General features: G+C 36.2%; 1 protein-coding gene across 1 annotated transcript; it reads right to left on the bottom strand.

The window, feature by feature from the left end:
• Positions 1-12,165: 12,165 nt before the first annotated feature.
• LOC110024773 lies at positions 12,166-12,691 on the bottom strand. Its single transcript, XM_020724932.1, has one exon. It carries the CDS (start codon positions 12,655-12,657, stop codon positions 12,166-12,168), a length of 492 nt encoding a protein of 163 aa, XP_020580591.1. The 5' UTR covers positions 12,658-12,691.
• Between the last annotated feature and the right edge of the window lie 1,131 nt (positions 12,692-13,822).

Raw genomic sequence — 13,822 nt, 5'->3', positions numbered from 1 at the left:
CTCTCTACTTTCAACTCTAACTATCGGAGCGTGCTTCATAAGAAGACAATCTAGGATTCAACATCCTACAAGATGGTGCGGTGAGCGTGGACACGCTACAAATTCGAATCGAAGCAAATTTCGATGGAGAAACACAACAGAGAGACACAATATAGATGGAATTCAATAAAAAATCAGTGGTCGAGAAACCCAACAACATGTTCAAGAATTAAGAAATCAGATGATGGGTCAATTTGAAATCCTCAAACACAACACAGATGGAGCCAGAAGATGCATATGAAAACCAAGAGAATAACTTGAAGTGGAAGCAAACTCAGTATGGGAGGCCCTCGTCCTTTCTGCCAAGTCAATAAGAGGGGGGACCATGTAGCCTAGAATCAAGCAGTACAGTGGGAATCAGTGAAGGATTACATGACAATGAGGTTGTTGGCCGGGTGGATTGACATGTTGAAATGCTAGAGGCCTCAGCTTCTCCGAAATATCCTTCATCAACAGCACACTTCTTTTCCCCACTTTTTCCTGCATCAACCTAATGAGATCTAGTAATAATGGTCACCTCACCGGTGAGCATAATTTGGATCACGACAGAGGTTTTAGACACATGTTACAAATTTTGCATTGCTGGTGTCGGTCATCGCAGAGACAACACGAAGTTGATCTTCTAAGAAAATGCCTTCTAGGAGATTACCTGCTGGTGGAGGAAGTTTCAGCGTTTATTGTTTAACAACCAACATCTCCTTCACTGCTTTTGCTCATGTGGCTTCGACTATGTCCGAAGCTAGCCAAGGGTCCCGGATCATCTCACCCTTCAGTCACGGGTGATAGTTCCTTTAGCAATGTATTGGGGCACTGAAAGTTGGCACTTGTTCTACATCGCCTCAGCGACGTGCAGGTCTTTCAAAAGATTCAATTTGTCCCCCACTGCATCAACCGCTTTGATCAAAATCCCCTAATTACCAGAAAAGAACCGACTACAAATTTTTTTCCTTTAGTCTTTTATTTTATTGTCAATTCCAAGCAGTTGGAGTTTATTTTTAGCCAAAAAAATAACAAAACCTTTCTTGTTGACCTTGAACGAGTACAAGTGACTGAACAATTCAATTGACCAAGGGATCCCCTCTGGGTGGCAAAAGATGACGAATGTCATGATTGCAACAATTGAGTTCAACAACACTTGGGCCGGAATAACAGTGTATTTATTGAAAACCCTATGGAGTTTAGGGCATAAAAGCAATCAAAGGCCGTACTTAAATTGATCTCGGTAGAAGATCAGGTCAGTACAGACGTTGTTCATTGCATGCTCTGACTCCTGCACTCTTAAAAGAATTATATTGTCGTCGAAAATGTATCGTCTTTGCATATCTTTCACGTCTCTCGCTGTCAAAAGCGAAACATCAGTGGCGGCGTAGAAGCCAAATAGAGTGGGGAATACTTGGAAGCCATCATATCACAAACCAAGAAAACTATCAAAAAAAAAAAAAGAAAGAAAGAAGAATCGAAATACGTAGAGAAGAAAAAATAGAGTGTTAAGAATAAAAGGCAGTGGCCTTATTTATAAGCGGGCGTGGAAGTTAAGACGTCACATAATGATAAGTGTCATGCCAAATATCATTTCACATTAATTAAATAATTTTTTATGGCAAATAACAAGATTACATATCACAAAGAAAAATTTTTTAAAAGATCTTCTGCCGCTTCAACCAACTTCAGCCGAGGCATGTCCCTTCTGAAACATTTTCTGGAATACCAACTTTCCACTGAGCCTAATATACCCCAGCTGGTCGACATCTTGATGAAATCTACTCAGCACGCACATCATTCACAAAACCTTGGAGCGACGTAACCTCTCCCTCCAGACTAGCAATGGCTGTCGACCTTCACTGAAGTGTGGCGACCTCTGCCTCCAAATGCTCTTAGTGAACTAGCCACTCCCGATGCGACTGTTTAGGCAGAATTCTCAATCGCTTGGCTCGAAGGACCAACTATCTCCTTCATCCGACATTTTTTAGCCACTCCCGATGCGGCTGTTTAGGCAGAATTCTCAATCGCTTGGCTTGAAGGACCAACTATCTCCTTCATCCGACACTCCATTGACTCGAAAAATAATTGCCAACCCCTAATTGTTCATGTTGGGAACTGCTAAAATGGGTAATCAACACCCAGAAAATTGGGTCGACTGCATGAGGAGGCGTCGCAATTGATCCTAAAGGCACAACAACGACTGCCAAGGCAAAATCGACAACATTTCGGAATGGCCCGCCATTAGTTCCAGTCTCTGGAACGACCAACTCATCTACATTGAGAATAATGTCAAAAGAATTATTTTAATATCAACAAAATAAATACCTAAAAATCTATCTATTTCAGAAAGAGTCGTAAAATCCCCTATCCCTTGAGCCAGGGCATCTCTGTCCTTACTTGACAATCAACTTTTCTCTCGATCCCTCTTGATCATCCTCGAAGGGAGGGGCGGCTCACTTACTTTCCATAGCAGCCGCACCAACATACGGGCCGAAGGCTAGACAAGGGTCCGCCACTGACATCTTCTTTGATGACCAAGCATCATTGCTGTCCGGAAAGCCAACCTGATTGACCGACTCAGTTTTGGGCGTCCATCTCGTCTTTTTCCTAATGACTCTTTTCCTCTTCTTTTCCATTATAGAAGATGTGCAAAGCCGAAAGCCTTCCAAAGTTAGAAGGTGGATGTCTATATTCTTCTTACTCAAACCATCGGCCATGGAGTCAATAGAAAGACCAGGGTACAGACAAGAAAATGGAAAACACAAAACCTCTAGCCCTATTTATATGATTCACTGGACACAAAAAACAAGAAGAGTTTATTATTGAATTAATTTTCTCAGTTTTTGTGTCATTTACTGCTTTATAATTTTTCTGTCATTACCGTAGTTAACGCCATCAAAAAGCAGAAAAATTGGGGAATTAATATGTATACTAAACAATGTCAACACGCATCTCAAAGAAATTGGACGGTTAACAACAGAAGCACACGAGTGAAGTTCCAAACGACAAAGCAAAGAACTCATCAGCAAATGGTCGATCAATTTTATAGTCTGGTCAATTGACATAATATGAAATCTTTTGTCCAACAGAATCTGTCGAACGACAGATTTGTCAATCATAAGACCGCTAGTGAAGGCCCACACGTCCTGATCACAACCAAAAATTTCTAGGAAGCAGATATGACCAACCATCATAGCCGGCCGACATACATACACGACGGACGACTGACACAACAGGCCGACCTCAAGCCTTTGGGCGATCATAAGACCTTACGCAATCATTTATTACTCATTACCATATAATTTGAATTCAATTGTTTAAGACAATTATGGAAACAACTCATTCCTTACATATAATTGTTTTCTCCGACACCTATAAATAGGAGGTCATAACATCAATAACGGGACCTTCTTTTGGATTCATTCACTTTCAGATCCTCGCACTTCAGCTCTAACTCTCGGTGTCGTTTCATAGGAAGATAATATATGATTCAACGATCACAAATTTGAAAATTGTACGAATGTGATGTCATTTAACTTATTAGAAAAATATGACCAAGAAATTATTTTGGACAAAAAACCCCAAATATTCATGTACCCCAGCAATAACAAAAATGATGTTTCGTGCTATCTATATTATGGCTTTCTTCACTACTATCGAAGGTATTTTGAGGTTCAAGGTTTTGTCACTTTGTTGGAGACTTTAATGCACGTGTAAATATTATATGTTTCTATTATGTTTGATAGATTAGCGTATTTTGATCCTTATAATACAAATCTAAATAGATTATCAAATTTTGTATTATGAACCTTATTAGAGTATATAGATTTAAATTATGATAGAACCATAATCAAACATTATTTAAATATGTTTGAATATTATTTGAAATGTGTTTTTTAATATTATTAGAATATTACTCAAAATAAATTAATATCATGTTGTAACATTATTAAAAAAAATATTCAAGCATATATATGTATCATCAGAGCGATAATTTTGGTCATAGTTGAACATGATCAGACATAATTGAACTATGTTCGAACAGTATTAGCAGTCGAATTGGATTGGTTTGGTTTCTAGAATAAGTTGATAAGGTGTGCATCGACTAATGATAGCGAGCCACCTAGGTAAAAAATATGAACATGATCAGACATAATTGAACTATGTTCGAACAATATTAGCAGTCGAATTGGATTGTGTGCATCGACTAATGATAGCGAATCACCTAGGTAAAAAATAGTGGGCTCTACACATTAATTTTAATATTTGTTGACTTATATTATTGAAAATAATTAATTGTTACATTTCATTGAATTCAAAATATAAGGCTTCTGCACGATACTAATACACTAAGATCTCATTTCCTGCTCTCTCATAGGTGGTTGTGAATACTCTGTTTTCGTGTAATGGAATCGTCTTATATAGGGCTAATAAGGATTCACAAAAGTCATAATAATGGTTTTTGCTCCAACCATCTTAGGGTCTGTTTGAGACAACTGCAACTGCTAAAAAATAATCCGATGTTGCAAAAAGCTGTGGTAGTCATTACATTTTTTTTTTTTTTTTGTGAAAAATTTGGACTATAGCTAGAAAGTCATCACTACACCTAGCTAGGATCAATGAGGAAACTGATTCCAGGGGCAGTTTTTTGAAAAAGTTGTCAAAACACAGTTTATCCAAACAGGCAATTAATTAACAAAAAAAAAAGCTATCACGAGGCATTTAAAAAAACTAAGCTACTCACTATTCATAGATGTTGCATGGTATTATGTCACATTCATCTCTAACTTGTTTTAAATCTAAAAATATGAAATTAAATACTTTAAAATAATAATCAATCACTTTGTTATTCATTACATAGGGTACTCTATCATCTTATATGTGCAATTGGAATTTTCATACAATACTAAGGTGATAAACTCTCTCTCTCTACTATCATAAATATCCTAAGACATAGTAATTATATAGCTAATAGCTTTTAAAAACCTTCCTCAATTCTAATATATAAAATAGTTATTGCATCAAAAAATTGGCATGTATGCATACATATTTAACAAAAATGTTCTCACACAATAACATCAACATATGAAAGACAAATTAGAGGACATATATACATTTATGATGCATGCAAATAAAAATTTAATTACCTAGACTAGGTGCCTAAACTCATAACTCAATTATTCAATTTAATATTGAATTTTTTATTGTTGGAACAATTGTAAGAATAGGACATAGAATGACTATTATTATTCATGACACTCATAATTCATATAGTGATATATATAATGAGAGATTGTAAGATAAAAACAAGATTCAAAATAATATAAAAAATGACAAAAGAATAATATGATGATACTTACATAAAAGTATAAAGTTTAGGGGCATTTGAGGTTATTTATATTTTTATAAAAAAAAAATATATATATATATATATATATATATATATTGAACTTTAAATATTAAAATATAGTTGGCTAGGTGGTGACCCACCATAAAGTTGTGTTGTGATAGGCAACTAACTATGGTGAGTTGAAATAAGTTATTTTTAAAGAAAAATAAAAGGGAAAAAGTAAACAAAATAAATATTTATTTTTTAAATAAATTAGGACAAGTGATGGATGCTAATGAACCTTTTTTTTGGAAGCACAAGACAAGATTATTAGAATATAGAGTTTGAGAAATTATGTTTAGTTCATCTGTCTTTATTATTACTTAATGAAAATTTTAAAAAACTAAAAAGCTCTAAGTGGGAATTAATGCTTAACCTTTTTCTAATAGAGTTTGTGGACAACTTCATAATGACATGATAAAAATGTGTAAATCTTAATTACAAAACTTATTATATTGATGATTCAACATATCTTAAGGGACTAATTTGCAAATCTCCTTTCCCATAAGGACAGGACATAAATGTCTGAATCTCACTTTGGTTACAAAAGTAAAGTTAAATTATAAAACAATCCAATTAGCATTAGTTTCATTCTAACAAATGTCACATAAAAAGATAGTGTGATTTTATTTTAATATGAGATATTACATATGATAAAGATGCATCAGTATGTATTCTTGGGAAATTTACATACATAGCGCACAATTCTTATGTATTTACATGTCTGTCGTCTAAACTTTCATATTTCCGTATACCACACTTTGGTGCTTTAAAACTATGCATGAAATGCGTATTTTACTTTTAAATAACGGTGATAGTACTACTACTTATCTGATGTTAATATATGGGGAGACTGATTTCCTATTGTGCACCAAACACACTCTTGATCGAATCTTCCACGGATCTGACGGTTTAGAACAAGGCATGTCGAAAAGATGAATCTCAAGGAATACATGGGTGACTGATCAAAGTGGATTCATTGAGGGGCCGACCAACCAGATGTCAACCATCCCAGAGACTGGTCGATCGAAGCTCGTCCAACAAGAAGATGACTTGTTAGGGGTTGATCAATTGGGAATCAATGACCTGTGGTTAGAAGTGGGACGGGTAAGGAGGATCGGAGCTATAAGTGTCATTTCAAAATAACTTTATTCCTATATAAATAAAATAAACCTTAAATGTAAAGCTCTACTTTTTTTTATTATTGAAACCTATAACAAAGATGGTTCTTCGAAGCTCTCAGTCTCACTCTCTCTCTCTTACTCGCTCTTTTTATACTAACACGAACTTGAAAGTTGAAACATATGAGCATCATTAACTATAATTATCTTTAAGGCCCGAATAAAAGTAAAATCTAATGAAGTTCTAACTTGATATGGAATATGTTTGTTTTGAGCAGGATATTTACATACATACCTCATAATTCTTATCTATTTACATATATATCTATTATCTAAGCTTACATGCACGGCACTTAAATCTTTAATATCACATATTAATAAAATTTAAAAACTTAAATTCGCCTTTTATCACTAGCTCTATGACACCAAAGTTTTATAAATATAAAAATAAAATTTTAAGAGGTAAATATATAAATACATGAGAATTTTGTGATATTTTTGTAATTTTTCCTTAATATTTTTCTACATCAACCTCCAGTCAATTCGTCAACCCTGGCCAGCCACCAGTTGATCCCTGCCCGTTCTGACCGAGACTTGCCAAATTTCCTTAGTTGTGGTTCAATAAAAATATTATTGTTACGGAATAATTGAAGAGAATTAAGTAATTAATTAGTATATTTTAAGACCTTAAATAATTTAATTTAGTTAACCAAATAAAAAAGCAATTAGGAAATTGCTATCCGAAAACTTTTGGTGGAATAAATTGTTTATTAAGTGATATAAAATAATTTTTAATTAATTTTCTGACCATTCAATCAGAATATTATTAATTAGACCAAATCAACCATTATATAACATGATGGCTCATTCCAAATAATAGGATAATATTCAACAACATAATTTTTTAAATTTCATAGAAAATGATAATTTATGGGTTTTTAATATTATTTTTGTTCCGTACATATATGACTTGCAAGTATTCTCCAAATGTATTGCACCTAACAGAGCAATAGTAAAAAAAACTTATAATAGTTCTAAATTAAAAAGATGATATCAGAATTCAGGAGACACTCATGTGACAGAAAACAACAGGTAAAGACACAAGAAGTTCTTACGTGGAAAAACTCATAAATGGAAAAAACAATGAGGTCTGACCCAGTTGCAAGTTCCACTGTAGATTGATGATTACAGAGAGTCATTGTCCCACAGACGGGAAAAAGTTACCAGGTTTTCCAAGTTACAACGCGACTGACGGCTTCCGGTCAGCGGTCGACGATGATTGGTGGTGATAGATGACGGTCAACGGCGGTCGATGACGGTTAGTGGTGGTTGACGGTGATAGTAGTGCTCGATAACAATTGGTGGTGGTTGACAACAGTCGACAGCGGTCAACGGCGGTACGACAGTCGGCGGGCGTCAATGGCGACCGGGGTGTTGATGATAATTGGCGGTGGTCGACGGCGGCCAACCACGATTAATAATGATATGGATGGTGTTGGGCTTCAGCTCATTCTCAAAGCTTTAAGTTTCTTCTCAAACTTCAAGCCTCTCCCCCTCTTCATGAGAGTGATGACTCGATTTATAGTGTTTTGGGTGCAATTAATGCAGAAATATGAACCAATTTGATCAGACAGTCCAAATAGCTTCTTTCGATAAGACGATGTTCAATGACAATTTTGGTGTCTTAACGATGTCGGAATTGAGCAATCTTGGGTTTGTTGAATTCGTCTTGTTGAGACGCTCTATTCAACTATAAACTTGTCAGATTTGACATCCTTTTGATCTTTCACATATGTTTGAAAAACTTCCAACCTTTGTTTGATGGCTTGATTAGGGCTCAATTTGAATCGGATTGGACTAATTTTGATATCATTGGATCTAACTCATCGAGTCTGCCGGGTTGACTGTAAGTTTGATGAAATCAAGGCTATAGATAACTCTTCATTGAAGTTTAAATGTTTCCTGCTCAAATGATTTCCTCGAGATTTGTACTGAATAATGAAAATTTATTGACAGTGTATCAAGAAGAAAAAAACTTTTGAATCAGATCATATGATCAATTTATGATCAAAATGAGCCTTAAATTTATTATATTTATTTATAATTAAATTGATGTATCAATCATGAGTTCATACAACCTAGGAGAGACCTGTATAGGAATAAATGATGCAAAAGAAATGAAAGATTATAGTTTGTTCCATAGTTCTTTGCTCTTCATCTCTGAAAGAGACAGGAGATGATGAAAGAGATGAACCTATAAAAAGAGGACCAATAACCCTTAAAGGTGGGAGAATGCATTTACTTATATGACTCATAGATGACCCTCCATCCTTGAGGGGCTACACAAAGTGGGAAAAAAATATAAAATATATAGTATAAAGTCTATCAATGACATTCCAATAAAAGATAGTGATATGGGTGTCAAGCGACTCATGATTGTATGTTTGACCTCTACTGATGACCTTCATTACGGTAGTTGGCAGGTTTCAAGAGACAATTATTGAGAGATTGGAAAACCATCTCGGTGGGTCACTCCGACAGCTGGTATATGAAAAAAAGTACATTGATAGACAAGGTAAGTAGATCACATGTGCAGGTCACTCTAGTAGCTGGTGTATGACACTTGACACATAGGTTGGGGAGGTAGGTAGATCACCTCTATTGGTCACTCCGACAACTTGTGTATGACACCTGACCCATCGTTAGTTGAGGTTGGCAAATCACTTAAGTAGGTCACTCCTACAATAGGTATAGAATTTTGTTTTCGAGGAGATAAGCTTTCTAGTCCCAAGAGGCCTTGTAACATGTGTATTGCCTCATGAGAGCCATTTAAAAGTATACATTTAGTTCACCGATTCTCTTAAATATTTGGCATGATAGTACTATAAGAATAAGAGAATAAAAAATATGTTGTTGCAAGATTTCTAACAAATTAAATGCTCACCCTACCCATAACTCTTGCAGGAAACAACAAAGTTTGAAATCAATATTTGAGATTAGATTTTTTTTGTATGTGGGCGCTTTGGGTACATGTATAGGGAGTAGTTGCTCAAATTTACTGCTAATTTGGATCAATCATTTGTCTGGGGGCACTTGGGTTGTACCTGTAGAGAGTAGTCTCTATAAGTTCTAAGTAAGTGTGAGTTTTTTCTCATTAAGGGACCTTGGCTCTCCTACAGAGTGAAGTCTTTCAATTTATATGCATAAAGTAGAAGATTAATTGTCTTAAATGGTCGAGCTATTTGCAGTGAAAGCATGAACTTCGGGCAATGTAGAATGCAACTAAACATGATTCATGGATGATGGTAACATTTTATTTTATGATGTGTAAATAATAGGTTATATATGAAACTAAATTTGAGACTTCCTTATTAGAATGTTGTTACCAAGTAGCATGCTTATCGTAATTTCTTTTAAGCCAATGAATAAATGTCGTGTGAATTAAAATAGTATCCACAGGCTAGATGTCTGTGGGGGCATCACTATGTTGTCAAGGAAAAATAACATAAGTCATTAAAGATGATAATAATTGTATTAGTTATTAAATCTTCTCAAGCATTAAATATGTGGATATGAAACAACACTGTTAATCTCAATGATCCATATAGATGAGAATAAAGAGAAATAGGAAGATAAACATCCTCTCTCATGCCATCGAAGGACACCAAGTCATGCTATGCATTCTACTGCATCGTGTATAAGAGATCTTGGGGAAGTCCTCTGGGCCACATTGCAAATTGGGCCTGTGCCCAACAACAAGGGCAAGATGATCATAGAGAAAGATGATTGCAGGCAAAGCATCTTAATATCGAGGATGGGCTTAAGGTCACAAATCTTGTGTTAGTCTCCATCATTCGCTTTGAGCGGCCTATTTTCGTGGGCGACATGTGGATAACTCTACAATGGAGGAAGCAAGGTTGGAGTTATGCTCCTTGGCTAATATGTGGCATTTGGCCAGCTCCACCCACTTGGCTAGCGTCTTCGGTCATTGCAGACCTAACACATATCAGAAAGATCCTTTCTTCAGCCGTTGAGACAGAGTAACATGAGTGATTCCAGACTTTATGTTGTGCACTTCAACATTTCTTCCTAGAAGCAAGTGATAGATGAGCGCAAACTTTCACTCTCTCCCTGTCGGAGCTATAGAAGAGTCTTTGTGTTCTTCTTTGGATTCTAGGCACTAGTGAATTGCACCAAAAATATTTGCTTAAGGTCACCAAACAATGTGATTACTTCCGAAGATAAACTGATGAACCATCTAAGGGTCAACTCCTTTAGTGTGGTGAAGAAAAGATGACACTTCAGTGCGTTAGTAATCCTTAGCAGACACATAGCTGACTCAAAGAGGGCTATGTGGTCGATCATATCATTCCACCATCTATAGGACTCTACTATCAGGATCTTGAATCATTATGGTGGCTCAGCCTCAAAGATCTCTCTAGAGAACACATTCTCAGGTTGTCGAAGTGCCTAAGTAGACCCAATTCGATGTAGATTGATCAGAGTGGGAGTCGCCTTCCCTTTCCAAGGCCGTGAGGAGACTTTTTCAGTTGGACATCAACCCTTCGTCTTGAGGTTGTTGTTCTCTTCCCCGGATCAACACACCTCAATTGACATCCAACTTCTAATCCTTCAGCTCATGGATCGGCTGGGTCACAAATTCTCAAGCACACTCATTGTTGTCAGTGTTTCTTTTTTAGTTTCTTCTCCTTGGACTACTCTTCTTCTTGTTTGTGGCATGATCCACGTTTATCACACTTTTTTGGATGTTGAATCCAGATTTGTCCGTGAATCGCATTCAAGGAATAGAGTGCAAATAAGAAGAGATTGATAGATATATAGATTGAGAGAGAGTGGACAATAATGAAAAATTATCAATTATGTCTTATTCATAAGATAATTCTTTTATTTATAGAAGATATGATATTATATTTTTTCCCTTGCTTTAACGTAGTATGTATTGGGTATTTGTGGTATTTCACATGGGTAATACTATCTTCTGGCTTCTTCACACCAATAGGATCAACTCGATCAACTGAGAATGGTCGATATAGATCGATCGGTTAGTACAACCCGACTGCCGACCTTGGATCCCTATTGAGGTGTCTCTAAACATCCTGAGATGGCTGTAGATGCTAGGGAATTAGACCTTCCCTTGTGTCGGCTCTACAATGGCAGTTAGCTTAGATATCATCTTATCTCGTTTTGGCTGAGTGACTCATTATTTTATTCTCGATAGACTTTGGTTTGCCTGGTGATTCGGCTGGCTTTGGAGTTGATGGCTTGGTCTCGCGATCTTCTGCCTGTGGATCCTCCTTAATTGTATTTTTCTCTCCTAGACCGTTAGATCTCTTCAAAATTAATAATATCACATTTTCTATGTGAAATACCTAAGACCTAAAATTTATTTTCTATATTTATATCACTCAAATCTTTCATATCATATAAAAAATATGATCAATTTTTTTTTAATTAAACGTCCCAACTTTTTGGAAACCGAATTACGTAAGCTATAGATATATAGATATATAAACAGCCACAAAAATGTGTACAAGCACGTGTGAACAATTCCACACGTGCAAACCATAAAAACTTCAAAAAAAATTACAGTTCAGGCTTTGGCTTGGGGGCTTTTCATAGATTGCGAACCCATGGATTGAGACAAAGAAACCTCCCGCACGGTTGACAGAACCGGCCGCCAGACAGACCCGCCCGCCACACGTGTGGCCGGGGCCGGATTCGAACCTTTCCCTGATCGACTCCGGCCGGAACTGAACCCGCTCCGGGCGCACCCGACTCGACCTTCGCCTTTCTCACTTGAGCGGTTCGGGCCAAATTGGTGAGCCGTGTGGCGAGCGCGGCTAAATCGAGCGGACCGGCCTGGAGAGCGTAGCTTGGGAGTAGGAAGTACAGCCGGCCGGATTCTAGCCGGTCGTCCGGCCGGAGCGGTTGGGCCCCCGGGGATAGAAGATGGGCCGCCGAGCAAAGAACGTGGCTGGACGGGTTTCCGGTGACCTCACCGGCGGCGACGGGCAACTCGAATAGCTCCACGACGCCGTTGATGTTGATGACTCGGACACCGATGAACGGTACGGATGCTTCTTCGATCGAGTAACGGCAGCCCATCTCTATCACTCTCCAGCTTCTCTGAAATCTCTTCAGAAACCGAGGGATTTAGGTCTGTGAATTGCGTCGGGTATTTATGGTGAAATCTCTTCAGAAACCGAGGGATTTAGGTCTGTGGATTGCTTTAGGTATTTATGGCTTGATGGGAGAAATTTATGTAAATAACCTTCTCATTTTGTGAAATTGCAAAGGGTGTAAGTGAAATTTGGTTGACTAAAGTTTATTTTTTTTTTATTTTAATAAAAAGTGTCATAATTTAAGTTAGTTTGAAAAAATCAAATTTTTTTAATTGGAATTTAATTGTAATGGCAAAACAATTCCAAGCTACACTAAACTGTAAACATTAGTTATAATATACTTGTTTGCTCATATATGACTGATTATTATGATGTTTTTCTACTTATGAAGCTCAAATTTTGATGTAATTTTTATATTTTAAATATTCAAATATTTTGGTTAAATATTTTAAATTAGTTTTGAAAACAATTTAGGTTTATTTTTAATAAATTTATAGTCAAAATGATGAAATATGATGGGAAACTCATCGATATTATGAAGATCTAAGTTAAACTGATTATAAATTGAATACAAATGAGCATGATTGGAAACATCTTATAGTCAATGCAAGCTTCTAAATAAGACAACTTTGATGAGGTCAATTTCAATTTCACCAAGACATTGATTTGCTAAAAAATATAATATGATTGAAGGAGTTTTATTTTGATAATCCAATTGAGTGCTCTAATTCTTGACAAAAATGATTACAATATGTCTTTAAAAGATCTATGAATAAATCATATTTTCATACATTTTTAGTTGAAAAAAATTTGATTCATAGAGAATTTTCGTGTTGTATTTTGTGAATAACTCATCTTTATCCCGACTTTTTGACATCCTTGTTAAACTAGCGGATATACTTAGCCATTTGATCTGCTAGCCTATAAAAAAAATTATAAAATTGACCATCTACCATTGTTTAGCTTTTTGACATTTCTAATCGGTCGTCTCTTGATAGATGCCAATGGATGACATCTCATATTCTTCAACCATTAATACTCGAGGCCTATGTTATCCATCATTTGATCTTGATCCCAATTATGAGAAAGCCAAATCTGATTGCTCACTATAACCTAAAGGACATAACTGGGTTATGTCCAGCGTGGAC

Source organism: Phalaenopsis equestris, unplaced genomic scaffold (genome assembly GCF_001263595.1).
Source record: "Phalaenopsis equestris unplaced genomic scaffold, ASM126359v1 Scaffold000273, whole genome shotgun sequence".
Lineage (NCBI taxonomy): Eukaryota > Viridiplantae > Streptophyta > Magnoliopsida > Asparagales > Orchidaceae > Phalaenopsis > Phalaenopsis equestris.
This window is presented reverse-complemented; position numbering and strand designations above follow the sequence as displayed.

Excerpts from the sequence above, each read along its gene's own strand:
- LOC110024773 (XM_020724932.1), bottom strand. The coding sequence starts at position 12,657 with ATGGGCTGCCGTTACTCGATCGAAGAAGCATCCGTACCGTTCATCGGT.